At 39.6% G+C, this 27446-nt stretch overlaps 2 protein-coding genes across 10 annotated transcripts in view; one reads left to right on the top strand and one right to left on the bottom strand.

Annotated features, from left to right (window-relative positions):
• ARHGAP6 (Rho GTPase activating protein 6) overlaps window positions 1-27446 on the bottom strand; it is a 348894-nt gene that overhangs the window by 78454 nt on the left and 242994 nt on the right. Inside the window, exon 1 of one of the 9 annotated variants that reach the window (XM_068920699.1) lies at window positions 25207-25224. The exons of the other annotated variants lie outside the window; for them this stretch is intronic. Within the exon in view, the coding sequence (XP_068776800.1) occupies window positions 25207-25209 (3 nt within the window). The 5' untranslated portion in view covers window positions 25210-25224. Of the gene's footprint in view, window positions 1-25206; window positions 25225-27446 lie in introns of those variants that run through there. 9 annotated transcript variants of the gene reach the window in all.
• On the top strand, window positions 19362-21427 carry AMELX (amelogenin X-linked; the record flags this gene model as incomplete). Its single annotated transcript, XM_068931113.1, is given in 4 exon segments — window positions 19362-19402; window positions 20252-20490; window positions 20493-20776; window positions 21422-21427. Coding segments are annotated over 4 exon segments (570 nt in total), but the record flags the coding sequence as incomplete, so codon positions are not given.

The raw sequence follows: 27446 nt of genomic DNA, 5'->3' as shown, positions 1-27446 counted from the left end.
CATACAGTTAGTCTGGAGCTTTTTAAAATACCTTTAAAAACTCTGCTCAAACAAGCAAACCAGCTATATTTACAACACGGTTTTGATAAGAGCAACGCAGAGACTGAATATTTTATGCAAGTTGCTAGAAAAAAATCCTTAATAAAGACACCTCTTCATAAATAATGTCTCTTATGTTCACAGTCCTCATATACAATGCTGTCATCTATAGCACGTGGGCAGGAAGCATAGGAAATGTGTGAAAAAACAAGCTCTGAATCACCAATGATTTTGATTGCAGTTCTGTACTACATGGCATTTCACCAAATAATCATCCTGAGCGACAACTTTGCGTCTCAGCAGATACAACTTTGCACTTAATCAGACCGCTCGCGGAACAGCAGTAAACCACGGACCACAGTTCATGGTGACGGCAGGAGACATAATGTGATTTTTTTCACACACCCACTCAGACACTTTGCTCACCTCTAAATGTAGACAGGCTGAATCAAGGCCGATGAGCCTCCTACCTTCCAGAGTAGGAGAATCAGAACTCAAAGACCAGAAACTGATGCACCCACCTGCCTGCCGTACATCACGGCCACTGCTGCCTACCTAGTAAGAGCAAATACAGAAATCAGATGTTTCTAATCTCACACCCTGATCCAAAGCCCATTCGAGTCAACGCACAAGCACTTTCAGAGCCTCTTAGATTACACCATCATATCCTCAAATCACATCGTTCCTCCCCTCATTTCCAGTCTTTATACATGCTGCTACTCACAGCTGAGTGGTGCGAAGAACATGAAGTGTGATGCACCCTAAGCAGCATACCATACCACATTCCCAGTGAAAAATCAGACTTAGCTGCAAAAAGAGTTGAATAGCCTTCTCAAAAAAGTACTGACAGTGAGTATGCTGACATCCCGGCACAAACCAAGGACACTGAACTTAATCTCTTTCCCTCAGAGCGCTGTAGCCAGAAACCAGTGTCCCGCTAGTCATCTCATAACTATGCTGTATATTTGTAGTTCTTGTATTCTTTCTTCAAAAAAGAAGTCTCTCCAGCCCAGACCTCTCTTTTATTATCGTTCTTTGAATTTCCTCTAATGAACAAAATGCTGTTATTCACATAACTGGAAACGGGGACGCATTCATTCAGGAACCCACTCACTAGAACCATGCAAAAAAGGAACTGTCGTTTCCGGCCTCTGTGCTGCAGTGATTCTGCAAATAACCCAAAAATCATCAGCCTCTTTGAGCGGCCTGCAGAAAGATAAAATAGACTGGCTGTGAAGTATCCAATTAGCTTGTCCTCTTTGCATTTTTTAACCCTAGACAAGGTTATATTCCTTTATCATGGATGAAAAAAACTGGTTAGTATTTGTTAGAACTATATGCTGACAGCAAAAGTTTCTGTCTCAGAAACCTAGGAGTCCAGTGATACTTGTTAAGTTCTGTTTTAAGCCATGGCTCTTCACACTGTTCAGTAACTACTAGTGTACACATCAAAGAATTTCAGGGTACTTTGCTGTTTACTGTCTATACCTGCACAATCTTTTTTTTTTTTTTTTCCACATATCATTTGTACTAGCCACTAGTACATTTGAGGAAGAGTTTTTTTTCATTTTGAATTATTTTTTCAGTAATGCACAGCTTAATTTTTAAAAAATGTCATTTAGGATGAAATTTATAAATACAAAATGTTCATAGTTTATGGAGCGAGCGTATAAATTACAACCTATCAATCGTCAAAAAAATAAATTTATTCTATTGTTTACTTTGGATTAATTTTCTCCCAGAGCACTCAGAAATATCCATCTTAAATCTTCAAACTGAGTTTGGGGTTAGCTCTCATGGAGAGCTAACTCTCATGGAGAAACTAAGTAACTAACTCTGAAACTGCAATTAAGTCACTCACAGATAAGCAATATGCAACTTTTGATTTGCTTCTTAATTATGCAAAATTCCAAGGACCTGTGTTTCACTCTGGATGGATGGAGGATTAGGAGGAGCACATTACCAGGCAACTGAGAATCCCTCTCGCTGATCTCTTGTTACACCAAGGACCAGCGCTGGCCACAGAAGCCTCATGGGACAATCAAAGATAACTTTACAAATATAATTAACCTAAAATATCATTTTTTCAGAGGAAAATCAGGCTTTTGTCTTAAAAAAACACATTCATGAGAGAGATGTGTTTTCTGTGGAAAAATTGATGGCTCGTTCCAAAAGTCGAAAACAACCTCAGCAAGAAGATATTTTCATTCAAAAACACTCTGTGCTTCATGGAAGTGGTATGCATGGCTAGTTCTCCTATCATGAGCAAAGAGGTTCTTATGACTTACTCCTTCATTCACCTTGACGGTGAGCAGTACACTCTGAGAGCTGAAAGTCCATTATGGCTCATTAGAAAGAATCTGGAGTATCAAAAAGCCCTGCAGTACAGCTTCCAGGAGACATGGCAATGCTATTTTGAATAAAAACACTTCCCATTTATGTATTTCTATTAAGAATAATTGACAAATGCCAATTACTTTAAAGTCATTCTTAGATTCCTTTCCATCCAAACTGGGGAGCCCTACAGATAAACTGGGCAACTGTAGTCATGCAAAATCATATTTATGATATTAAATATGCAAAAGTATATTTAATACATCACATTATTTTTGAATGAACTGTGTTGCCAGAATTTAAAAAAAAAAACAGAAGTACAACAACCTAAATTATATGTCTTATGAACACATCAAGTATACCTGTGAAAATACAGAAGTGGTAGCAAGTTGCCTATGCAAAAAAGCTACTTATAATTATATCTGAGCTGTCTGGTCCAGTAACCACAAAATACTCTATGTGCTCCAGAGACCATGTGCATGTCTGCCAGAAACTCAAAAAACAGAAACCAAATAAAAAAATAAAAATATTTAACTCATTTTTTTTTTGCCTAATGATTGTAAGTGTTGCATATTAGCAGATACTGATGACTCCAAAAGAGATGAAATAAGAACTCTGACAAGTTATATTGAGGTCTAATAAAAGCCTAATAATATTAAGACAAAACCTGTAGCATCATCCCTGCTTCTAGAAAAAGAAAACCTTGGAATGAGTTAGAGAGAACTTTGGAAACTGACAGTGACCTGCAGAAGAATCGTTCACAGTCCTCAAGTAACCAAAGGTGGGTTTGCTCAGACACGCTAGTGCTGCTGTAACCTCTGAATACAGGAAGAAAATGCTGATTTTTCCTCTGTTTGAGGCTTATAAAGCCAGTCAAGCATAATCTGAACTGTCTGAATATTTTGAGAAACCAACTTTACAACTTTGCTTTTATAAAAGCTGCATAATGATTTTTCCCTTTACTGAAATCTTAAAATTCACGTGCTACAAGCAGCAGCATTAGGTACAAGAACAGTTACAGCCCATACATTATTAGTGGTTGAATCTCAGCAGCAAACTTCCATCTTTGGGCATGCTTAGATTTCTCTTCGACTAGAAAGCAGCACATACACAGAACTACGGATTCAAAAGATGTTTTGGAAGATTGTGTACTAGATTTTAAAGGAATATTTGATAAGAATAAGGTACAGCTAGAGCCTTGTGCTACTCACACCACAAGTAAAGCCATCAGGGAGACTTTTCAGCGCCTACCAGCACATAAAACCATACAAGCCGTACAAGTCTCCAAATTCACCTTCTGAAAACTGAGACCACAGCATCAACACAGCTTAAAGAAGGAAGGCCCTGTTCCCAAAGCATTCAAAAGGACAAATCTCCATCCACATTCTCAAAATGAAAGACACAAATATAAACAAACTCAGAAGCAGACTGAAAACCTATTTTTAGATGAATGAACAACATGAAAGCTTTCCAATGTCCTTTTCTTACCCCTCTCTTCTCCCCCCCCCCCTCTTCTCCCAATTTGCATTTGTTGGTGACTCCCAAGTGCTCTCTGCTCCTATTTAAAATTTTTAATGGCAAACTAACAGCCTTCCCCAATCCAATTATTTTAATCTGTGTTAAGTGGCCACAGCAGCTGTTCAGTTCCCCTTATCAATCTTATTCATACTGTAATTTAAATATACATTAGTCAGCTGAAAGATCCCTGTAAACCTCTTCAAGTTCAACTTTTCATGATAGATTTAATGAGGAAAGCACTTAGTAAAAAAGAAGGAAACAACAGTACAGGTTTTAAGAGACAGTATGAATCTCTTTCTAAAACAGGCTTGCGAACACAGGAAGTTAAAGAGCTTTCACTGCAATACCCTTGTAAAATCAACAATTGTTTGAAAGATTAGATTCGCTGCTGGGTCTTGCATATTGCAGTACAAAGAACTCCTCATCCCACATACACGTAGCAGCACAGTACATTGTTTCTGAACTTTTATCAAACTATACTAATAGCAAAGTATCACAGCATTTCAACTTACTGCCAAAGATTTCTACTAACATAAAGGTCTACAGAGCAAATTCATTTTGAGGCTTAACTTATCCAAAGATTTCTTATCTACATTACGCCCTTTAGTAATCCAAGGGACATTATAATATACATCTCATAAATAATAACATACTTTATTCAAGGGAAATTCTAGTCATGAGCTTGTGTTTTGAAATAAGAAGAATCATAGTTTCCTACAACACCACTGCAATGTGCTTCTAATGGACTTGTGGATGACATTTAGTTCACTGGTTTAGACATACTCTTTGCTCTCTGAAAACCAGGGATCTCTGTTTGCACTGGGAGAGATTCTATCATTTGCCATTTTCTTTTGTAAGTTACAAAAATACGCTTTAATAGAATTACACATAAGTTCTCACATAGGAGTACAGTTTTTAAGAAAAGTTGCTGTGGCAAAGCAGCACGAATTTATAAGCTGTGCTGCAGTATGACAATTTCCATTAGCTGAAGTTCTGCCTATGTGTTTAGACCTAGAGGAGGAGAGAAAAAAAAATGGTATAAATAAAGCTCTTAAAACCTTTACTCAGTTCTGAAGAATTCAACAGCTGCATCCCATTCAAGAAGTGGAATAGAATAAATATCCTCAGCTACAAGAACTACTTTCAAAGGGCCAAGTTGAAAACTTAGTACATTTCTAAAAGAAGAGATTTATTTTGAAGGCATTTGTAATACTGTCACATTTTACAAAATTTTACAAGGTAACTCTGTGACATTTGTTATTTTCTTTATAGCGTTATTTCTAGGACATACGTGAAGACAGGTGAATCACAGTTTTCAAGTAATAAATAAAGTTCTAGCCTTTGCAGACAAAAGTCTGCAAATTTACTCTAAGCACTTTCAAAAAGTGAAAATCTAAGAAAAAAAACTCAGATTATTCACTTTACTCTGTGATTTGAAAGCCATTTTCATTATCTTGCTCTTCTTGGGATCTGAACGGTTCTTGAAGTGTGAAACTAGAATTACTGGAACGACAAAAATCGTACACAGCTCTCCGATCCAGTCCTTTCCCAGGGGTGATCGTTTGGAGTGGGGTTGGCATCTTTGTGCTACTGATCCTAGTTTAAGTAAATGTGCCAGGTGTGGTGGTTGAAAAGCCACTATATGTTTGCTTCTGTGACCCTGCATCAGGGTCAGTGACCTCCGGCTAAGGAGTAGAGCAGATTCCAGGGCAATAACTTCTTGTCTGCTCTCACCAGTGGCAAAATATCTGTATTTTGAGTCCTTGGACAGTCCTAGGCAATGTGAATTGAAAGTTGCCTTGATAGTATTTTCCCCTAAGACTGTTCTAGGCCACAGAGAAGCATTCAGTATCTTACAGGCTTAATGCAATTAATTAAATACATGACTTGGGCTGAAAGTATTACACACCTTCTATATAAGACATATTTTGGTAATAATGGACACCAATACCCAATATTGCCTGCAGAGGGAAACTGAGGAAATAATACAGAATGAGGCAACTGCTAAATATATGATTTAATGTTTATTATTCCACAGAATGTTATTTTACTTATCTTATTCCATTTACTTATCATACTCCATCATCCTGCAATGAATAAATTTTAAACTGAAATTCCTAACACTTTTCTTCTGTGTTTTCTCACCACAGCACAGAACTAATGAAGAATATATTACGCTACCCATGTATCATTCAGTATAGAACTAATTAGTTTATCCTTGAAAACTCCCTTAGAGTTTGTGGAGTTTTCATTTGACAGAGAAAGTAAGTGAGACCAGCACCTGCAGAAGTGCACAGTAATTGCAGATTTTTCAAAAGCTGAGAGACCCGCTTAGGGGTAGATCAGACCTACAGTGGGATTCCTATCAAAGTATAGACACTCATATCTAAACTAGACCCTGCAGGAACTCTTTGCAGCCAATGGAGCAAAGCGGGAACTTTGAGGGGAGTAATTCATTTGATCTGGTTTATGAAGATAAGAAGGAAACTCCAGACATGCCTTTGTCCCCACTTCCCACATACAGCCCCCTCTGGCAAACTCAGAGGTACGCATCTACAGCGTACATGTATAGTGACCTGCCCTTAGGTACTATTTTCCTGGCTGCTGAGCATTGATGGCTTCCACTGAGCTCTGATCTTTTCCAGCAAGGCAACATGAACATGCTACGCGTGCTTATCAGTAGCCATTTCCATAACCGCTTGCTAAAAGAGGGGCTTTTGTAGCAAAGTTGCCCACAAGTTTCTGGAGACTGAGTATTCGACCACAGCCCCTCCTGTTGTCACCTGAACCAAGTGACTCTGAGCTCGGTCAGACTCCCAGCACCGTCACTCCGCCACCCCATCCCTACAGAGCCCATCCCATGTCCCAAGTGAAGCAATATCCCTCACACCGTGCAGAACATGGCTAAAGACTATTCTTCTTTTTATTAACTTCATGCCCAGCACTGGAAATGTCAGCTGCAGAGGAACCTGCCCTTGCTCAGTTCACTGCCTGCTGTTAATTCCCCTAAGTCCAATTGCCATTTATAGCGATGGGGCTGGGCGGAGCCACAGAAGCTGTCCCTGGGAAGAAGGAGATCACAGACTGCCTTCTTCAACTGCTGCAAGAGTATTTTCCCCAAGGAACTGGGCACACACTGGGGTATTACGAAATAAACTACAATTGCTCTCAATTTTTAATTGCACTGCTACTCTTTCTCAACTAATTTAGGGCCAACCCCTAGCAGAACAGCTTCCAGCGCTACAGAAATTTACCCTGAAAACTGTCCCAATGAACTCTGTTACTAGGGACGTGAACTTCCACAAAAATGAATGTCAGCTTACACTTGCCTGCATTTCACTGTCCTCTCTAAAAAAACTGCTATAACCCAAAATGGTAAAGCAGCCAGAGCTCTTTTAAGTCCATTACAAACTTTGCTATTGCCACTCCTTTCTGTACAAGTAGTATTCAGGCTACAGTAGACTACAGAGACCATCTAACAAAGAAATGCAAAGAACATGCATAGCTTGCATTGATATAGTTAATACTGTCCTCTTCTCATATCTTTTCCAAAATGTTAAAACTATCTTCTATATGAAAGCAAAACAGAAGACAATAGTACAAATATCATCCACAGTTCACACTTCCAGAGTAATATATCTAAAAGCAATCAAGCTCCTCTTTCCAAAACAAGTTCCACTTTTCCCATTAATTAATAATTACAAAGAATTTTCTCAAATTTCTTAATGGTGGGAAAGAGAAGCACAGTTAGAGCATTATTTTCTTGTAGAGAACCAAAATAACACTTTTTCCAGATTTCCACAGAGATGTTTAGTGGAAAAATGCCCAGTATCCTGAAACACTTCTCTCTGGAAATTAATTTCACTCTTTCCCTCCCAAATAATCTTTTATGAATGTGCAGAAAAGCACAGAATAAAACAATATGCAGCGATTACAAACAGACTAAACATTAATTTCTATATGTGAAATGTGTATCTGTCAGGACAAAGTGTATTATATAGTATTCTAAACCAGTAAAGAGTTTCAATCAAGCTTAAGTTTTTTGTATTGTTTCCTAGTATTACTCCCAGGTAGATAAGAATGAGAATCAACACGTTCTACTTGGATCTAGTTGTTTTATACGAATAGTTGCATAACACAAAGCAGAGTAAACTCCTACAGCCAAGCCTTACAGTCTAAGGTAAAAGACTAAGATGCCAGCTATTCATAAATCTGAGTGTTTTGAGCATGACTACATGTCTCAGGTTCTTATTTATATCCAAAGCTCCTGGTAATTAAACAAATAATTCTAAGAAACATATATCATGTCTCATGTTCAAGATGTCTTTACAAAATGTGCCTACTTGTTTTTTCACTGTACTATGGGTGAGAGGATAAGAAGCCATTCAGACTGTGCAAAATAAATAGTTTTTAAAACTTTAGATTACCCAGATAAATACTTTCTCAGAAGTCTAGAAGAGACAGGGCAGGAGGGGGCAGAGAAAAGGGAAAATGAGAGGGAACAGGCACTGACCCAGCTCATTTATCTTAGCAGAGAAAAAGAAACTGGATAGGTTCCGCATTAACTAATTGTTTCTATCATATCATTTCATACACGTGATTGAAATTTACATTGCTTTCTGCTTTATGAACGAATATACAATAAATGTTACTGAATTTGGCAATGAACCAGCCACTAACGCACTGCATTGTCACTGTCCCTTTAAAAGCCTGGCATTGCAAAGACACAAACAACTCTGCTTGAAAGTGAAGAGTTGACAAAGGTTGTATTTCCAGCCAAAGCCTTTAGTTCACTGGAATGTCTTTTTCCTTAAAGGAACAGCAGTTTCCCATGTACACTGCCCCATTTTCATAGAATTATCAACCAAAACATTTCTGCAGCTCTTCCAGGTTTGAAGCCGTATTGAGAGAACGCTCTACCTACAAAACTGACTGATGAGAAAGGAAGTGTAAAACACTGGTTCATGCTTTTGGTCTTAGCGTAAAGCAAGTCTGTGGCTTCGTGGCAACCACTTGAGTTTGTTAAACCATAGGCTGCATACGCTGGGAAGCTCTTCAGATGAGTTCTTGCTATCTTTATGATCAAAACAGTTGATTTAGTCCTATACCACATTTTATATTCACTAGGAACTTGCAGGATGTCACTGCATGTCTTTGTTTAAGCAACTTGTTTCATAATTTATGATCTACATTTTGCACATAAAAAACAAGTCAGCCTTTGTTTTCTACTGTCCTGTCTCCAGATTTGACCTCACTAACATTTGCTGATTCCAGTTTGAATTGAGTAAGGCTATTAAATCATTCAGGATTTATTCCCACGTAAAGATGGTCAGAATCTGCTCCACCACTATGCATTATGCTGCAGACATCCCACAGACAATAGCACTGGAAGCTGTACGGAAGATAAAATCCAGAGAGTGGACATTTACCTGGCCAACAGCATTTTGCTATTACCTAAAGCCAAGGATTAGAGAGTTTATTGGCTCTCCTTACAGCCACCATAGATTTTCAAACACAAGCCAAAAAACACTCAACTAAGCTATCTATCGTGTGTGGGTTTTATACCATGTTGGATCTTTAATTCAAATTTAATCATGGACTTTGTCTCCTCAGTAAAATAACCAAGTGGAAACCAGTGTGACATACAGATACAGATGGGGCTCTGAAGAATTTGTGTCTGCCCAGACCACTATCAAGGGCAGTGGCAAACGTAATGATTTTTTGCCAGTGGAGATATTATCATAAAATTTTGAAGCAAATGTGGTGTGTGTTTACATGCAGGTTCATATCTGTAATGGAATAGAGGTTTAAGAAGGCAGTATCACATGCTGAGAACCGTTCATTATCAAAATAATATTACCAAGAATACTCAGCTGTTTTAGGTTAAAAACCAGGGGAAAAAGCCATTAGAAGGATGAAGACCCTTGTAACTTTCTCCTATGCATGCCAACTCACACCAAGGCTGAGTTGCTATCTGCCCCTCTTGTGAGGCTTCCTGTACACAGGATGCTAATATTCTACAAATATTTTTCAGTAGATAAGAGACCATCCTACGTGTGAGATCACTACGGACGCTTCTACACTTAGCTAATGGGGCACACCGTGGGACCTGGATCCCCCAAACAGGGCTGATCAGGAACTTGTTAGATCTTACCAAGGCTCCCATCCTGCATTTCTCCCAACCTACCTGGGTTTCTTTGCATAGATGAGGGGGCTGGAGTGCAGCCAGATCATGCCCCAGGGTAAGTGAAAGCAAAACGTACACACCTGGACCTGGGCACTGAGAAGTGTTCTCAGTTTGATTACACCGCTGTAGCCTCTACCAGCTACAGATATAAAGAGAGAAGATGTATGTCTCCATAATGAAGAAGCATATATGTAGTTAAGCTTATACAGCTTAATGAGGAAATGTACATCAGCTGTGGTGCAGTATCTATGATAGCACTGTTAACCTGAAGCTAAGTAATATACTTTGAATATACAAATATACATACTGAGTATAAGGAATATACTTTGAGGCATTGTGCCGGATTTAACAGCACTTGTATGGTTACTTTCCTTAGCTCAGCTGATTTGCTAAGCTTCAGCAGCCCTGTGATGTTCCTGGGATCCTGACAAAATCCACTGCTGGTAAGCACAGTTTACCAAACCGAGAGGGTAATCTTTGCCCAGAGTAAGAACTAGGAGTTGCGTAATTTCACTTCAGGACAGAGAAAACCACAAGCCCAGAATCAAAGGCTGGAGTTTATGTTAATAAAGTAAACGTGCCTGGGATTGTTCCCTGGCAGTGACCCAACAGGCCTGGAATGACCTTAGTCCATCCTATTAAACTGTCTCCCTTTCCCGAGTGGCCGCATCCAAACTGTCTGTTATGAACAGCCCCTGGCCTGTGCTAACTATACACCAGGAAATGTTTGGGAGAGTTGGCCTGGACAAAAACTATGTCAGAGACCACGATAATAGTTTGACAGTACAGAAGATCAAGTTCCGGTGCCTACGGATGCTCTCTGACATGGTTTAATTTCTCACTGTACACATGGCCAAAGAGAGCAGCGCGGGAGGCAGAAGGACAGATATACCTGCAGTTATGACATTTACGCATCACAAAGCAAGTGACTTGCACTCTGCAACATGCCCTGCAGGAGAGAAGACATGAAGCTGTACTGTCAGGATGGAAACAAGGAGAGAGAGAAAGAAAAACATCTCCTTTACTTTCCTTTTACCTCCAGGATTGTGTTAGGCCTCTGATGCCTACTGCCCAACCTTGGGAGTGCAAATGAGAAGAAAAAAATAAAAGGAAATTATTTCTCATGACCAATCAAATAAATTCATACTTGTACAAAAACAATACTACATTTTCTGTTTTTATTTTTCCTGCCTCAACTACACAAAATACTTCTATAAGAGTGACCTTGTACCTACACCATGTAGTAACAAAGTTTCAGTTAACATCAGAAATAAATTAACATTCATCATTAACATTTATATCATAACAGTCATTAACACTGACCTGTGTTAGACAAGGTTTTCCAAGGCACCCTCAGTCCAACCTAACTAAGAGTTACACCACTCTTAAAAGTGACAACATAAATTCTTTTCTCTGAGCTTCATCAAGATTAAGGTCAAATGACAAAAGACTCAGTGTATCCCAAATTAGGCAAATCTACGTCTACAAGACTGAATGATAGATTTGTTATCATTTGATGCTGTTTACTTACAAAATAAGACAGTGGGGCTGCCTTTCTAAAAGCATCTAGGAGGCTGTTCATTCTAGTTAGCAAAGAAAGATGAATCTACTAGAATTATTTACAGAACGTACTCACCTCTTTCACCTACTTGCCAACCCACACACAAATCAGTGGGATTTTAAGTCCAAGCAGTTATGCACAGTATTGTGTCTGCTGCATGATGAGGGCCAAATCAGTAACTCTCAAAATACAAAACAGATCTTTCCTTTGACTGCTTCTTTGTACGTGACTTCTAACGCATTTGCTTGTTGTCAATCCTTTGCTCTGCAAGAGCATGGTAGCAGTGCTCTCATTATAGGTTTTAGATGAGGTTTTTCAGCTCAGCATATTTACGTTTTTCTATTTACATGTCTGCACAATTCTTTCAACCCCACAATAAAGTCCTGAAGGTGATTAAATAATGGGATTCCAAGCAGCTATTGTGTCCCACACAGGAAGGGAAGATCCCGCCGTCTCCAAGTCCCTCCCTCTCCCATTCTCCTGTGACAAGAAAACAGTTCTGACAATTTTCTCAAATTTCAAAAGACAAACAGGCCTATGATCTACCTGATCTATTTTCCTACTTGGTGAAGCATAAGAAGGAGCTGTTGTTGCCTGTCTACTGTTTTTCCTTAAGCCAGAAAGAATGATCCTTCCAAGGGAAAAAAGGTATGTCCCCCCGACTCATTGGCAGGCTAGAAAAGAAGGTGATCTGAATACGCCTTCAGAAGCAAGACCAAAATGGGCATCCTTACCTACCTACAGAAGAGAGCAAAAGTGGATTAACAGTTATTAAAAGACTCTGCGTAAGTGGAGCAGAGCAGGAAGCTGTGGTGCATAAGGAATTTCTTTAGAGTTTATTTGTGCTAGCCAGAAAATGTACTTTTGGTTTCCCTGTCAGTTAACGCTGATGAGCATTTTCACTCCATGCTTTTACCTCAGCTAATTACCATCTAACCAAACTATCATTTATCCATTTCTACTCCTACTTAATGCAGAAAATTACCATCAACTTCTAATGAGGGAATGAGACAGAACTCGGATACTCCAAGTAATACAAAACCTTGGAACCAATTTACACTACTATTGCATTTGTCTTTGCTGATATAAAAAACTATCCTTAGCTACACCCCTTCCTCTGTCCCACCATAGTGTAGGTTGCAAGTACTCTGTATGAATGAAAATGCTCAGACTGTGCTTTGATATGGGAAAAATGAATCTCTGGAAATGTTAGCAAGTACAACTTATCTGACCCTAAAGATGTGCTCAACACTCTTCAGGTCCTGGAAATACAACCTAGGATTTTTACACGTCCATCACAGTAACGTAGGTCACTCCCACGATGGGAAGACATTCATTTTTGGGGTCACATGGCAGGTCCCCAGTCCTGCACTGGAATGAGGAGGCTTGAGGCAAGGTACTGCTGCTTGGTGCGTTGTGAGATGCAGAGTAAGAGGGTCCAAGGTACATAGGAAATGTGCATTTCAGCAGCACAAATGCTGGTACATCCACTAAGGCTAGAATCTAAGGTTACCAAATAAGAGACAGAGAGCCCTGCTTGCAAATGCAGTAGACGACAAGGGCCAAAAGGTTACATCTCATCTTCACTGTATTAGACTTGACAGATGATATGGTCTTTCTCCTCTCACTCTCCTTAGGACAATGTGTAATCGCATGGCATCTACAAAAGTCCTAGAACAGAAAGGCTACCAGGCAGTAACCCTGGCATAGCTATTTATCTGACCTTAAGCAATCTCACATTGGCAATGGTCTAACCAAAGGAGTTGGTTTGCAGGTCCAGTGCTACCTTCTTTGAAATCTAGGGAAACCTTCCATAAACTTTGGGACTGGAATGACACTATTCCAGCTCATGTCTGTACAGCCAATAAAACTAGGGAAAAGAGAACTTGGACCTAGCTGCCAAACTCAGATTACAAAGTCTTTCTCATGCTGAAAAGTACAACATTTTCTGTGACAAAAGAAAGGTTCATTTTGAACTAGTTAATGGACTTGGGAAACACATCCTGCATGCAGACCGAGCAGCAGGAGAACCCCTGAATCCCTACGGCCTGATCCCCCGATCTGTACTGAAGACCCAGCTAAAAGGCACTTTGCCTCCCTTCTAGCCCACATACCTCAGTTTCTTTGTCACCAAAATCAAGGCATGAGGGAGGAAGAGGTTTACGTGTCCGCATCATAACCTAGAGGACTTCAGAATAAGGCTGGGGCTTGCTTGCCAGCTTGGGATCTTAGAAGCACTCTTGAGTCCCCCAGATAAGGCAGAGCCTGATAGATTTGATGTGGAAGCTCATTTCTGCTGGTCATTCCCAGTCTAGACTCATTGTGTTACTTTCCTGACTCTGACTGAAAAAAAAAGGAGCCAGTCGCCATGGTGATGTTGAATCACCGTTCAGTCTACCTCCCTCTGTTGACCATGTAAGACAAAATTTAGGAAGCGTAAGGTTGGTGGGTTAAAATACTTTGGCAGTACTGCAAGAATATAACACAAGAAGCTTTATGTAAAACAGGACTAACAAACCATGATAGGGCATTATAAAACCTAAATCTATAGATGGGGTCCACAGAAGCTCAAATATATGTCCAATCACTTTTATACCCTTGGGCTCATGCTTCAGATGCCCATGCAATTTTCTGCTGTCAGGGAAAAAGTAGATCAGTTAACAGTCACACAATAACCATTCAGTTGAGGCTCAGAGGTCTCCCTTAGCGTGCGTTGTGGAGGCTAGGGCACAAAAGTTAGGGCTTTTAGGACCCCTGAGAACAGTCATTAGTCGTCCTTTTCACACCAAATGCTCACGTAGAGGATGACATAGACATGACATACACCACATTGCTGCCCCAGAGCCAGACTTCCTTTTCTCCAACTCCAGATTCATATAAACTTCCTAGGGAAGAACATAAAATTCTGTTCTTTGCTATCTTTCAGTAGAGTTATTAGTGTAATAGAACAGAATTTGGTCCAACATTTTCTCATTTTTTAAGACTAGAAGCATTTATAGCAAAAAACTTTGTTCTCCAATAGAAAGATCATGTAACAGTCTTTCTCCAAACTTACTTACCCAGATAGGTTTGTATGTAAACACCATTAATGTGCTGAAATGCTTTATATCAAGCACATTTAAGCTTTGCTTGATAGCATATTATTTTGCATAAGAATGCATGCCCTAATCACACTATTGCTTCAATGATGTGTTCTGTCTGCTGAATTTTCATGACAGGAGGATTTTTTAACAAATTTTGATTGGCTACTCCAGATACGAAAATGGTTTAAATTGAGCAGGAGTATGAGGTTATCCAAGGCATTGATTGATATTACCTGAGCCTGCACTGAACCAAGAACTTGTTCAGAGCAGTTCAAAAGGTAAACATGTTTGATTTATAGAATGTTCTTACAGGAAATTTGCAACTTAAATCAATTTTAATCCATCCTCACTTTTTCAGCATTTATGTTCTTACTTAATATGACTTTGTTAAGGTCAATGATAATAAAATAGAAAACATCATTTAAAAATTAGTGCATTAGCCTACTTTCTGTAGCCACGAAAACCTTGGACTCTGCTGCCTTCAGACTTCATATTAAGACAGCAGAAAAAATACATCTGATATTGATAAAATACATACCTAAATACTTAAATTTTAGCTCATATATACAATGTAGTGTTCTGAAATTATTTCTGAGTATTGTCAATTCTCACAGTTATCCTAAGCATTTTTATGACCTGACGGTGTACTATTAGCATAGGCGTATTTTAAGAAAGGCAAAATACTACACTCTTCTTCAAATCACAGCTGTAATGACAAGAATGATGAAAGACCTCTGAGCCATATTTTAAAAGGCATTAAATCATTAAGTGCTGGGAATCTAAAAGTTTCAAAATGTGGCCTAAATGTAGGAATTCATCCCTCCAGCATTTTGGCTTTTACTGAGGTGAGCTAGGAGACTCTCCGTACAGATAGCTGAACACTGGGTCTCCGGGTAAGACATGGGTGACAGCTCTGTGATTGCTTAGAACTGCGTGCAGACATATGTTAATGAGTCTCCTCTAATATGGAATTCTGAAGCTGAGAAATCTTTTACTGAAAACCAATTATTTCTTAATATAATGTGAACAGGACAGGTCTTTGCAGTGGAAATACCAACCCTTCCCAGTTTCTTAACGCTGTTCACAGCAATACTTTTTGAAAGCAAGACCTTCTTTAGTCAGATGGCACTTCTGCAGAGATGTCACCTTAGAAAACACTTTTAGCAAGACAAACGTACCACAATATTATCATCATAAATAATATGTAAATTCTGTATTTGGCTAGAGGTTCTGTACTGTGTGAACAAAATTACATTAAAATAGATGAAACAGCCAGCAGAAGCAGAAAAGGAGGATTATATTCTAGTGAGGGAGTGGTCTTCAAGACAGCTCTTAAGTAAATATTTTTATCAATTTTTTCTTGAAAATCTCCTGTGAGGATTCTCAAAAAAACCATGGGAGCAAAAATTCAGCACAGCAAGGAGGAGGGAGCGTGCACAGCTCTCAAATGTTTTTGCAGATTCTCCGGTTGCTAAAACCTATTGTTGTTTTTTTAAGGCTATGACTGCTCCCACATTCCTCTCAGAATCTATTAAAGCTGTGTTGTTGGCAAGTCTTGCTACATTACTTTTAAATGACATTTAGTCCTTTTGCTCTTCATAGTCATGAGCAGGGCTTCAGAGTTAAAGGGAACCACCTTCAGAGACCGCAGAAACGCTGAAGAAAAAAAAACGGTCAAAGATCTGCCTTCTGTCTCAAAATGAATTCCAAAATCCAACGGAATTTTATCACTGATTTGCTGTTTCCACCAAATATTCAATAAGGAAAGATATCTAACCTTCCAGGTAGACTGCAGGAGACTTGTCCTTGTTATCTACAGGTTGTTTGATTTAATGTAGCTCCAGATCACAAAAAATCACAGAAGAGTTGGGGCTGGAAGGGACCTCTAGAGATCATCTGGTCCAACCGCACATGCTAACATATGAGCATTGTTCTTTGATGATTTATCGCTAACCAAGGCAGTACTTTCTCCTTTTATTTCAGGTACTATACTTTGGCAAAGGTGGATGGCTGGATCTCAGTCACTTGCCTTCTGGGTACAACATTTGCTATGCCAGCGACTACTATAGTCATGCTGCAATTCAGTGTGCAATTGTGCTACGCTTGACGGTCTCTTTTTCCTTTGCAAACAATGAATGGAACGTCAACACAACCGTATGCAAACAGGATTTATAAAGTGACAATTATAAAGGAGAGAAGGGAGATTTAGTTGGTTTGCATACTAAACAGTCTGATAAGCGTTAATTTTACCAGACCGTTGAAGAATTCCTTCTCTGACCTACGAGGCAGGGCCAGGGAGCTGGGGCAGGAGCCTTGGCGCTGACAGCTGTCTTCCAACAGGGATGCCTTCAGCACAAGGACCCACCGAAACCACCCATCTCCCTCACCATGAGAGCCTGCTCCCACTCTGGGAGTGACTGCTTCAAGTGCACAAGGTCAGCAGATCCTGAGGCCAGGGAGTGGGAGAAAAGCCACACTGCTGTGCTGCATAAATACATAAGGTGTGAGTAGAAGAGTGTTCAGAAAGAATCGCTCATCTTGAGATTTGACAGCTCTGTGCAATTACTACTTTCCAAAGTTTATCCTGCTTTCAGGAACAGTAAAGAAAAAAATTAGTATTCTACATGAAAATCCACCCTCAAGAGACCTGAAATACTCTTTGGTGTGCCCTGGAGTGATGTGCTGGAGTTGGCAGCCACTCCAGGCCAAAGAGCTGGATTTCTTTTCCAAACTCCTTCAATTTCTTTATTTAATCTGTACATAGGAATGAAGTAGAGATAGCAACACTATTTTGACTGTTAATGCTTCATGTAAAAATAAGCTCAAAATGATTTTAGGCAGAAGGCAAATCAACCACTCAGCAAAACATTTAAGTACATGCTTAATTTAAGAAGTTTTACTATTAATTGTGTGCAAGTATTTTGCTGAACTGTAGATGTAGACTGGGCTTTGTATGGCCTAACTTTAGCTATTTAGCAACTCATTCCACCCATCCTAGGAGGGAATGCTTTGACCTAAAGAGGTGCTATCTCTTTCTACTATAGTGAGGTACGAGACAATTGCCTTATATGTTTAACTTGCAGATGAGAAAGCTCATGCTTGAAAAATCCTACCCATAATGGCTTACTAGTAACCCAGCAAGACAAATCTGTCACTGCAATATTCATTACATAAACTCACAGATTCTCTGCAACACCCAGACCAAGTGCTATAATAGTTCAGGGTAATTTTATTTCTATAATACCAAGGTGTATATCTTGAAATGTTCTGTTACAGCTGTCCCCCATCCAACACATCCTGCTTTTATCAACTTCAGCCACGAGGCAGAATATTTTCATCTTTTCAACATACTTTAACGTGCCTAGTTCTAAGTAGAGACTGATTCATTATTGAGTTGCATCAGTTTCAACCAGCCTTCAGTGATGTAAAACCAGAGCACTACAAAATGAATATGGCCACCTGGACCTTCAGATAGAGTATTCATTACCAAGTTAATTCAGTAGACAAAACTGGGTCAACTATAAAGAATACTTCAAGTGTCAGCACTGTTTTATCAGTCTAGAACTGTTTAGATCACGAAAGTTCATGCAGTAAATTAAATTCTGGTTTTGCTATATTGTATGGCAGAGGAATTTTCCTAAAAATGGGAGACATTCATGCATTTTCATTCTGGCAGCTCCACAGTCATAAAAGCCCTTGATGCTCTTTAAATGAAGGAAAAAGCAGAAAACAAAAGTCTGGTCCAATTTTAGGGAGTATTTTTTGCCTGTGCCTAATCATAAAGTTCAAAAGCGTGTTTGAATACTTAGAAAAGGACATCTACGAAAAAGAAAATTTGGTGAACACATTAGGAAAAGAGAATCACAGATTTTGGAAACTATGATATCTACTTTTTTCTTCCTTTTTCAACTAGCGCAAAAATATTTCCCTATTCTTCTAAAACCAGATGGCTTAAGGCTTTAAGTTTTAACCTTGCGGACTGCAGCATAAAAATAGGAAAGCTGAGGATGCTGACTTACATAATTGGAAGTATATACACATATAGAACAGGAAACATTTTTGATTCTCAAGAAATTGTAATGGTTTTAAAATTTAGTTTCAGCCCATATCAGGCCCACACCAAAATTTTCAAAATGTGTTAAAACAGGCAATTCTGGGCTGGGGAAGAAGAGAGTAAAAAGATGTTCACCAGAATGCCTCAGTCCAACAAGAACTTTAATTTCACTTGGCAAATTCATGACTTCTCAAAATTTGCAACTTTGGGCCAGCACCTCCATGTAAGCAAGGGATCCTCTAGGGCTTTCAGACTCACGGCTTACCTGAAAGACATCCTAGAAGACCCTGTGGTTTTATGATCCTTGCCTTTGATTTGCTATAAATTCATCAAACTGTGTGTGTCATTTTTTTATGAAATCATTTTACCCAAATTGTTCTATCTCCTTGTACTGGTGTTCAGGATGCAAAGGCTACTGAAAACCCCATACAAAATGATGCCACTAAAGGTATTAGAACTAAGCCATAATGTAACAGTAGACTCAACACAATGCTTGGCTTTGCCACCTCTCATTAGACAAGGAAATAGGCTATGCTGACATATCTACCCTTTGTTTTCTTCTCTTTTGAAGGTATTAACACCTGACCTTTGAAATTGCACCAGAGTCTAATGAGACCCCAATACCACCTTTCAATTTTCATCTGTTTTTCCCCACATTCATCATCTTCATAACCCCCATCACGGCCAGGCTGACACAGATATTGACAGCCTATGACTATGTATATAGAGGCATATTACTCATGCTCTAGAGATTACTTTTGTTTTAAGAACACCCAAATGCCAAGCATTTACAAGTGCTGCGTAAGGCGTTCAGAACAGAATGATCCAAGTGCCTTCGTGGGTAAAGAAGCTAGGAGACGGTAATAAATATTCTTCCTTGTTTGCCCCACAAATGGAAGTCAAACACAAAGGAAGACAATACATGGGACAATACTCTGCACAGGCAGATATGGCACTGTACTTTGGCGTACAGATAGTTTTTCTGTAAATATCCCACATGAATAAGTAGGTTGCATATTTCCTCCCTTATGCTTCTATTATAATCCATGGGATTATAATCGGGGAAACAGAAGAATATACTCCCCATTTGGGGAGATATAATAGCTTAGCACTGCTGTAAATGCTAACTGTACCATGTGAGGGAAGGATAGGGCTAGGGAGTGGAAGAGCAGACCACTTCTGGGCTGGTGCAGATTGGAGCTAACTCTCCACTTTTTCATCCCAGCCAAATAAAGAAAGGAATAGCAGGCTTTATTTCAGACTTTTAAAACCGCGTTGCTCTTACATGGTTTGAGAACATGCAGACAATCCAATCACAGGAAGGACAAACTCTGGTCCAAGCATTTTTATTATATCATCTGGATAGCATAACAGAGGCCATTCTTCAGAGCCTCTAGATGCCATGACAATATATGTGCTAAATAAAGGTGAGAACATAACAAAATGGACTGTCTTTCTCCTTCTCTTTACTATCCGTCCTGTGGCTATGATTCAATGGGAGGCTGGCTACAACATCAACCAATGTTAGCAGTAGCCCAGCAGCAGCCACAAATCCAGAGCCTACCACCTCCCCACCAGATACCCTTTGTATCACCCCAGCACCTGCCGATGCAAATTCCCATGCTGTATCCAATTTTACAGTTAGCATAGCACCAACCAAACCTGCAAATGCCAGCTCAAGACCCTGCACAACCGCCAGCAGGTAAATAACCAACAAGGCACAGCTTCAGCGTCCTGGAAATCCCAGCTGACCAGTGCAGCCCCAGCAGCCAGTGTACCCTAATGCATCAGTGCAGCCCCAGCAGCTGGGCAATCCGACCAGCCCACGTACCCTATGCAAACGCCCCGCTCTTCTGCCAGACTTGCCTCTGGATCGGCGGCAATCAGCTGACACGACAAAGCAAGAGGAAATAACAGGAAAGCTTCGCCCCTCACAGTCATTACGATCAGAGAGCATGCTAGTTAAACCAACAGATCTCTCTGTGTCACCCTCCTGTCAGGTTTGAATTGGTTTGTATCAGTGTAGCTTTTGTTAGATTGGAGCAAGAGGTCAGATTTTAAACAAATTTGTAATTAAAAACAGGCAGATGACTGTCAGATCAGATCTGTTTCTGCAGATCCAGCATATCAATACAGCCATGAGCTGCATGCCAAAGCTTCTTGAAGTCAACTGGAATTTTGGAGGAAGAACCGCATATTAACAAACTGTGCAATGCTGTATAAAGGGAAGACTATACTTTCCCGGACCTTGCATCCTGCAGGAAAACATAAACATACTAACAGCATGGCCTTTGCAACAGATAGAGTTAATAACATGTTGTCCTTGTATGTTTAAAAGAAACCAAGCATACAATATAGTACGTGCTTACTTATTACGTCTTTCAGAGGGCAGGAAGATTTTAACAGATTCTTCTAACAATGCAACAAGCTTCCAATATTTTTAGCTCATTGCTTTTCTCCCCATTGTCTACTTACAGCTCATAAACGCTTTTATTTGGGAAATAAAAGCTAATCTCATTCTTTCTGTATCTTAGAATTCATTTCTTATTATCAGTGGAAAAGAGACAAAACACAAACCTCATCACCACTGCATAAGAGCTCTTTGTGAGGCTGGTTTTAATTTTGCTCTTTTCCTTTTCTTTCAGGGTTAAAGAGACCAGGAAATCAAAAAAAGGGCAGAAGTATTTTAGGCATTTTCACTTGCTTTCAAAAATCCATCATTCTCCTTTTGTCCGTAGTGTATGCCCCCATTAACCCTACTTCTTAGTGAACACTCTAGCTGGAAAAATAAAAGTGTATAACTAGTAGGGAATAAAGATAATTAAAAAAAACAATGTGTTTTGAGGTCTTAAATGTTGAGTATGGAATTTAAAAGGTGAGCTTGAGGTATTATACCTGGTATTGAAAATTGCAAAGTCATTGAGCAGAATAAACATGTTACCCTGAAAAGCTGTCACTCTGTGGTTTGAAAAGAAAAGTTATATCAACGTATAAAGACCATTTCATAACTTTAATTTTCAAACAAATGGTTAAAATAGAGACATACCTCATACTCACTGTGAACGTGAACTGGGACTGAATATGAACTTAGATAGTGAGAACATGACACTGTTACAAAGCACACTGTATGTCTAATAAAAACCACATAGAGAATTAAATTTCAATGGGCTGTTTCTAGTTTTCTTTTTTACAAATGATCTGAGAACACAAGGCCATATCTTACTCATTCCCTTAGCAACAAGGTAAAAACAAGAGTCCATCTTTTGGGGACAATTAAGAATTCTATCAAAAATGTTTTATTAAAATCACTGGCTTCACTGACTCTGTGTCATAAAAGAGTTTAAAACGTTAATATCTATATTAATGTAAAAAGACACTCATGAGATGAGTCATTATTTCTCCTGAAACGTTATCATACTTAAATATTTGTATCTTGCAATTTTGCTACAAGTTTAATTGGATTTCATGCTTCTTACACCAGAATATGCTATGATAAGAGAATTTCAACTTTCACTAAAAAATAAATCAAGTCTTATCCCCTAAATGTGATCCTAGTCTACCTCCAAAGCCCAGCAATCAGATTGCAAATAAAAAGAACTTCAAATTATGATTGCTTTTATTAATAATCTTGTGGTCTTAAGGCTCCGATTTGTAATTTTTCAGTGCTTCCAGCTATAATACTCTTTAAATTAAATTTAACAGGCTTAGACTGTAAAAATGATCTCTATTAAATACTGTGCCAGATCACAGCCTGTACCAACATCCTCAGCAGACATGCACAGGGGAAAGGTAGCACAGAGATTATCTGCGGCCAACATGCAGAGCATTGCTGCTGAGCTGGCATGTTGGAGGAGAATTGATATTAGACTTACCAGAATTTACAGCTTCCCAAAGAATCAGGAAAAGAATGAGAGAGACTTCAGTTCTTTAAGAAGAAATCTCCTCCCTGGCCAGACTCTGAGAAGTCAGTAACACCCAGTCTTTTATTCCACCTTTATGGCAAAAGCTGTGATTGATCTCTACCAGAGAAAGGCCAGGGAGTTGCCAAAGCAACTGCAAAGAAGCAGCTCAGCCAGCAGTGGCAAGAGCTGCCCCATTAGAAATCCCCAACACAGCTCTGAGCAGGTGAGTTCGTGCCCTAAGTGCAGGGTCGCTGCACCTTGCAGAGACATTCATTTTCGTTCTGGGGCACGGTCAGCACAGGCACTGAGTCTTGGCTAGTAAATCCCAGTGACATACTAAATCACAATTTTGCTGTTTTCATCTTCTTCATGCATGATGGTAGACCTACTAATGCTAGCTCTTATCAACTTAGACGGTCAAGCCAGCATCTCCTGAGGTCAACAGCAAGTGGGAGCTCAATCAACCCCACATACCTTTTCATCTGAATTTCCAAACAATTCTAAATTTCTAGAATGCATGGCCAAACAAAATCATTTTACACTTTCTTTTCCATTTTAAAGGCCAAAGTAACTTAAGAATAATAAGAACCAACTAGAAAGCGAAGAAAAAAATAAACTTGAGACATCTCCAAACCAATTGCTTTCTTTTCTAATCAAGGACAGACCCAGCCTTTACATTATGTTAACCATACAAACAGACTTTTCTTCTGCACATTGAAAACTTCCTTCTGCGTGAAGCCTTGCATTGGAAAAGAGTAAATGGTGCTGAACATTTCAAAATAACTGTGCAAGTGCTGTTACTTAAAAAGATGGGAATTTATTCACTAGGCTAGATTTATTGTGGAGCCCCACTGTGAGTCAACTCTGTAGAGTCCTCTCTAGCCTTGGGCAGCTTTTTACTGTGTACAGCTTGTCTCCAAGTCCCACAGAGAAGAAATACAGAGAAGTGGAAAGCCGCTACTGCAGAACTGGGGAACTTGTGCTTCATCTGCAACACCAGTGTGGGAATGCCCCACCACTTCATGACAGGACACAAACGGAAGAGTTTCAGACCTCACCTCCTTTACATTCATCCTGTGTCTGCCGCTGACTCCCAAACAAGAACTGACAGAAATGAACGTGTATTTGCAAAACACAGGACACACAGCACACACAAACCAAAAAACATGGCAGCAACTGGGGAACCAAAATCTCCTTTCTGTAAGGGATTACTCTGGCTTCTTCTGTGCCTTGTCCAAAACAGTGCCACTGAGAGATGGTCAAACTAGCTCAAATTGCCTTGAGCTACGTGGCCCACTGCAATGCTATGCTGAGTTATCAGCTCAAGTCCTGAAAGAAGAATAGTGACGTCAGGATGATCCTGCAGATGGGCTAATGAAACTTTGGTCTTTCAAGGCAGCAGGCTGGCCCTGGGACAGCACGGTGCAGCCTTTCCGCCAGTGGCACAGACACACGGGTCCATCTCAAGGCCCCCTCAGGATACTGACTGGGGAGTGTTGGCTTCAAGGAGACTCATTTCAATTGCAGGAAGTGCAGGAAATTGAGAAGAGCAGTAAAGGAGAAATAAGATAGGGCAAAAAATGGAAAAAGATGATTTAAAAAAGCAAGGGAAAATTATGAAAGATCGAGAGGGAGATCGACATGCAATACTGCTCACAGATAGAACTCTGAATATTGATAGAAAAAGTTACTGACTTCTAAGCACAAGTAGAGACAGGTACATTGAATTCAAGTGGAAATTTTTCATTTTAATTTGTTCTTAAAGGCTTAAAAATTTGCAAATTAGGACCAGGCTAACTGCTCACATCTGCTTCTGAGAAGCAAAGTCAGACTGTCAGAGAAATGAAAGTCAAGAACCAGCAGCAGAAAAGGGAAGGACAGAAAACTAGTCTATTTGAATATGAAAGAGGCTAGCAAAAAGCTTGAGGCAACCGCCTTCTGAATATAGGCCAGCCAACCTGAAGAGCAAAGCGAAATCTTGCATATCTACTTGTTGAGGGACATCTAATTCTCCTTACCTGTCCGCTCACTAGGAGGAGATTTTCAAGGCCACAAATGGTAATTCAGAACTACAGACAACCGGGAGGAATGCAGGAACATTAAATATTTGCAAGCACAAGAAATGCATGTCCCTGAATACACATCTCTGAAAATCTGTCGCCTAAGATGGAGATTTTGCAAGAGCACACCAGTTATCAGTTAGATGCCTATATGTCACTAACTTGCTGCCACTTATGATTTTGAAAATCTCTACTTTTATGATTACAGTGACAAAAAATGTGAGGTGACAATTTGAAGAATAATGAGAGTAAACTGAATCTTTTCCCTTTGCATATAATCCACGTCTATAAAAATGTAGCCCAGTATTCTACTTCTGCTTGTTCCTAAAATCCTTACCCAATTACTTACCATTCTGAAATTTTGAAAACATGACTTCCCAATTCGCAAGCTCCCATCCCATACAGAATAATGATTCCTCGGCTTCCTAGCATATAACAAAGGAAAACGTAAAAATGACCTCAACTTACCATCACGGAACTTACTCACTGTCTTTACATTCCTTTCTCAGATAGAAAATTTCACACCTGGATTTAAATCCTACTCCCTTACTTCTACCTTTGCTGTACAGCCTTTAACAGAGGGACACAGCATACAGACATCACATATTTGCATGGAGCAGACCACTGGAGGAAGTTAAGCAAATCAGCTGTATCTTGCTGAGTTCCTTCTTATTCATACACAAAGCTCCAACTTACTGATGGGGAAAGGCAACTTCTATAAATACGCAACCTAGTTGGCATAAGACAAGACACTGCTGAAAATCAAGGCAGAGATAAGGAATGCCTGAAAAGACCTTACTTTCTTTAAAATCAGAGCCAATTGGCTTCTGCAAGAGACCATTACTGGAATAAGTACTGTAAGAAACTGAGCGGGACAGACAGGGGAAGAAAGAGGAGTGTGTCTGAGGGAATGAGCTACAGAGAATCAGGGGAAGTCTCCAGCACATTGCAGAGGGCACTGCGATAACAAACTGGATCCTGACAGAAAATGGAGGCATTTGATAAGATCCAGATCGAAGGTAGCCTGAGATGAATGAGAAGTACTGAAAGGCACTGTCCGACTCTATGGTAGGTGAAACCTTGAGGAAAGCAAAGGGACACTGACGCCAAGCAAAGAATGAAAGGGACAAGGAACGCTCATAGAAAGATGAAAATCAGTGTGAAACTGTATGAAATTAATTGAAACTCATCTAGAAAGCTAAACAGTTATGATTCCCCCTAGGGATTAGTATCTCTGTGTCTCTTGATACAAGTTCACATACAAAGACTATTTATTATTGTTTCCTAAAAATTCCAGCAAAGTAAAGTACAAGTATTCTTAAGTCTAAAGCATCCATGGGAAATTTCTCTCTCTGACAGCTAAAATCAACCAAATAGTATGTTTCCAATATCAGAATATGACGAAAAAGAACAGCATGAAGTGGCTCAGGTATTTTTTTCCAGAGCTTTTTATTCTACCATCAAAGCAATGTAAAATGGCATTCCCTGAAAAACAACTCAGGAATTTTGTTCAGCTTCACATGCATTCTCAGCAATTCAAAGCTGTTTGTGGAATGCAGTCACCCTGGGAAGTCTTCCTTTATTTACAGGACAGGAATGAAGCGATCCTATCAGATATTAGTCGTCTATAGATAACGTTACCTGCAATAAGATCAATCAGAAAATGATCTATTGAACCTGACATTAACTTAACTGAATCTGGACATTATCACATGTTAAAAAGAATGGGAAATTTCCAAGGAGCTAAAAATCTGGGACCTAAAATCCACTTAGATCCTTGTGAATTGATTAGGTCCTTGATTAACAGAGAGAGAGAAATAATTCTGAAGGTCCCTGAAGAGCAACGCATTCCTCCACAGCTGAAAAAGGGAGCAGCCCAGAGTCAGCCACAGGAAACACTGTCAACCTAAATTGAACTTAGACCTTTGAAATAGGCAATTAACAGACCTTAACTGCAAGGTCAGCCTCCTCCATGATTATTCCGCTGGCCTAGCGATGGTCCACCTATGTCCAGGATATCCATGAACAAAACCATTTGTTAAGCCAGGGCCTTCAAGATTTCTAGGTATAGACTTTTAATTCACATGACTCAGTCTTTTAGTTTCATACCTATGTAATGGCTGTTATTTTAGGCCCAAGGGATCTTCTCCTTAAGTTAATGGATATGTACATACCATAACAAAAAAGCATGCCTACTATTATCAGAGGACATTTTCTCTCACATCTAACTATGCAAAACATGAACACAGACCAAATTAAGTATGGTACCAGGGAAAACAATTTTAATGGTAAAAGCTTAATGGACTGGGCAGAAGCGATCAGGAGTATGAAAAGCAAGGAACCGGAAGCACCAGGAAGCATACACCTCTAAATGGAATTCCTCCAACTCTAATGAATGGCAAAGGGATTTCGATCAAGCTCCCCTTGATTATATTGTGCAGACACCAGATAAGGTGCTTAGTCCTTTTCTGGACAGCCCAGGATGGACCCAACTACTTAAAGGGCTGTCCTCCATTATTCTGTTTCATGACGTCTCAGGCAAGCTAAAACTGATGGCACTTAAGCACTCAGACAATGAAATGAGAGATGGGTCTTTTAGAGAACAAAAGCAGAAGAAGGAAAAGTCAGCCCATGAACACAGGAGAAGGGTAAGTTAATATCTTCACTCCTCCTCAATGCAGGTCATTAAAACTCCCTCGTGATTAGCA

Source organism: Struthio camelus, chromosome 1, assembly GCF_040807025.1.
Source record: "Struthio camelus isolate bStrCam1 chromosome 1, bStrCam1.hap1, whole genome shotgun sequence".
NCBI lineage: Eukaryota > Metazoa > Chordata > Aves > Struthioniformes > Struthionidae > Struthio > Struthio camelus.
The sequence above is the reverse complement of the archived record's forward strand: the minus strand, read 5'-3'. Positions and strand labels throughout refer to the sequence as shown.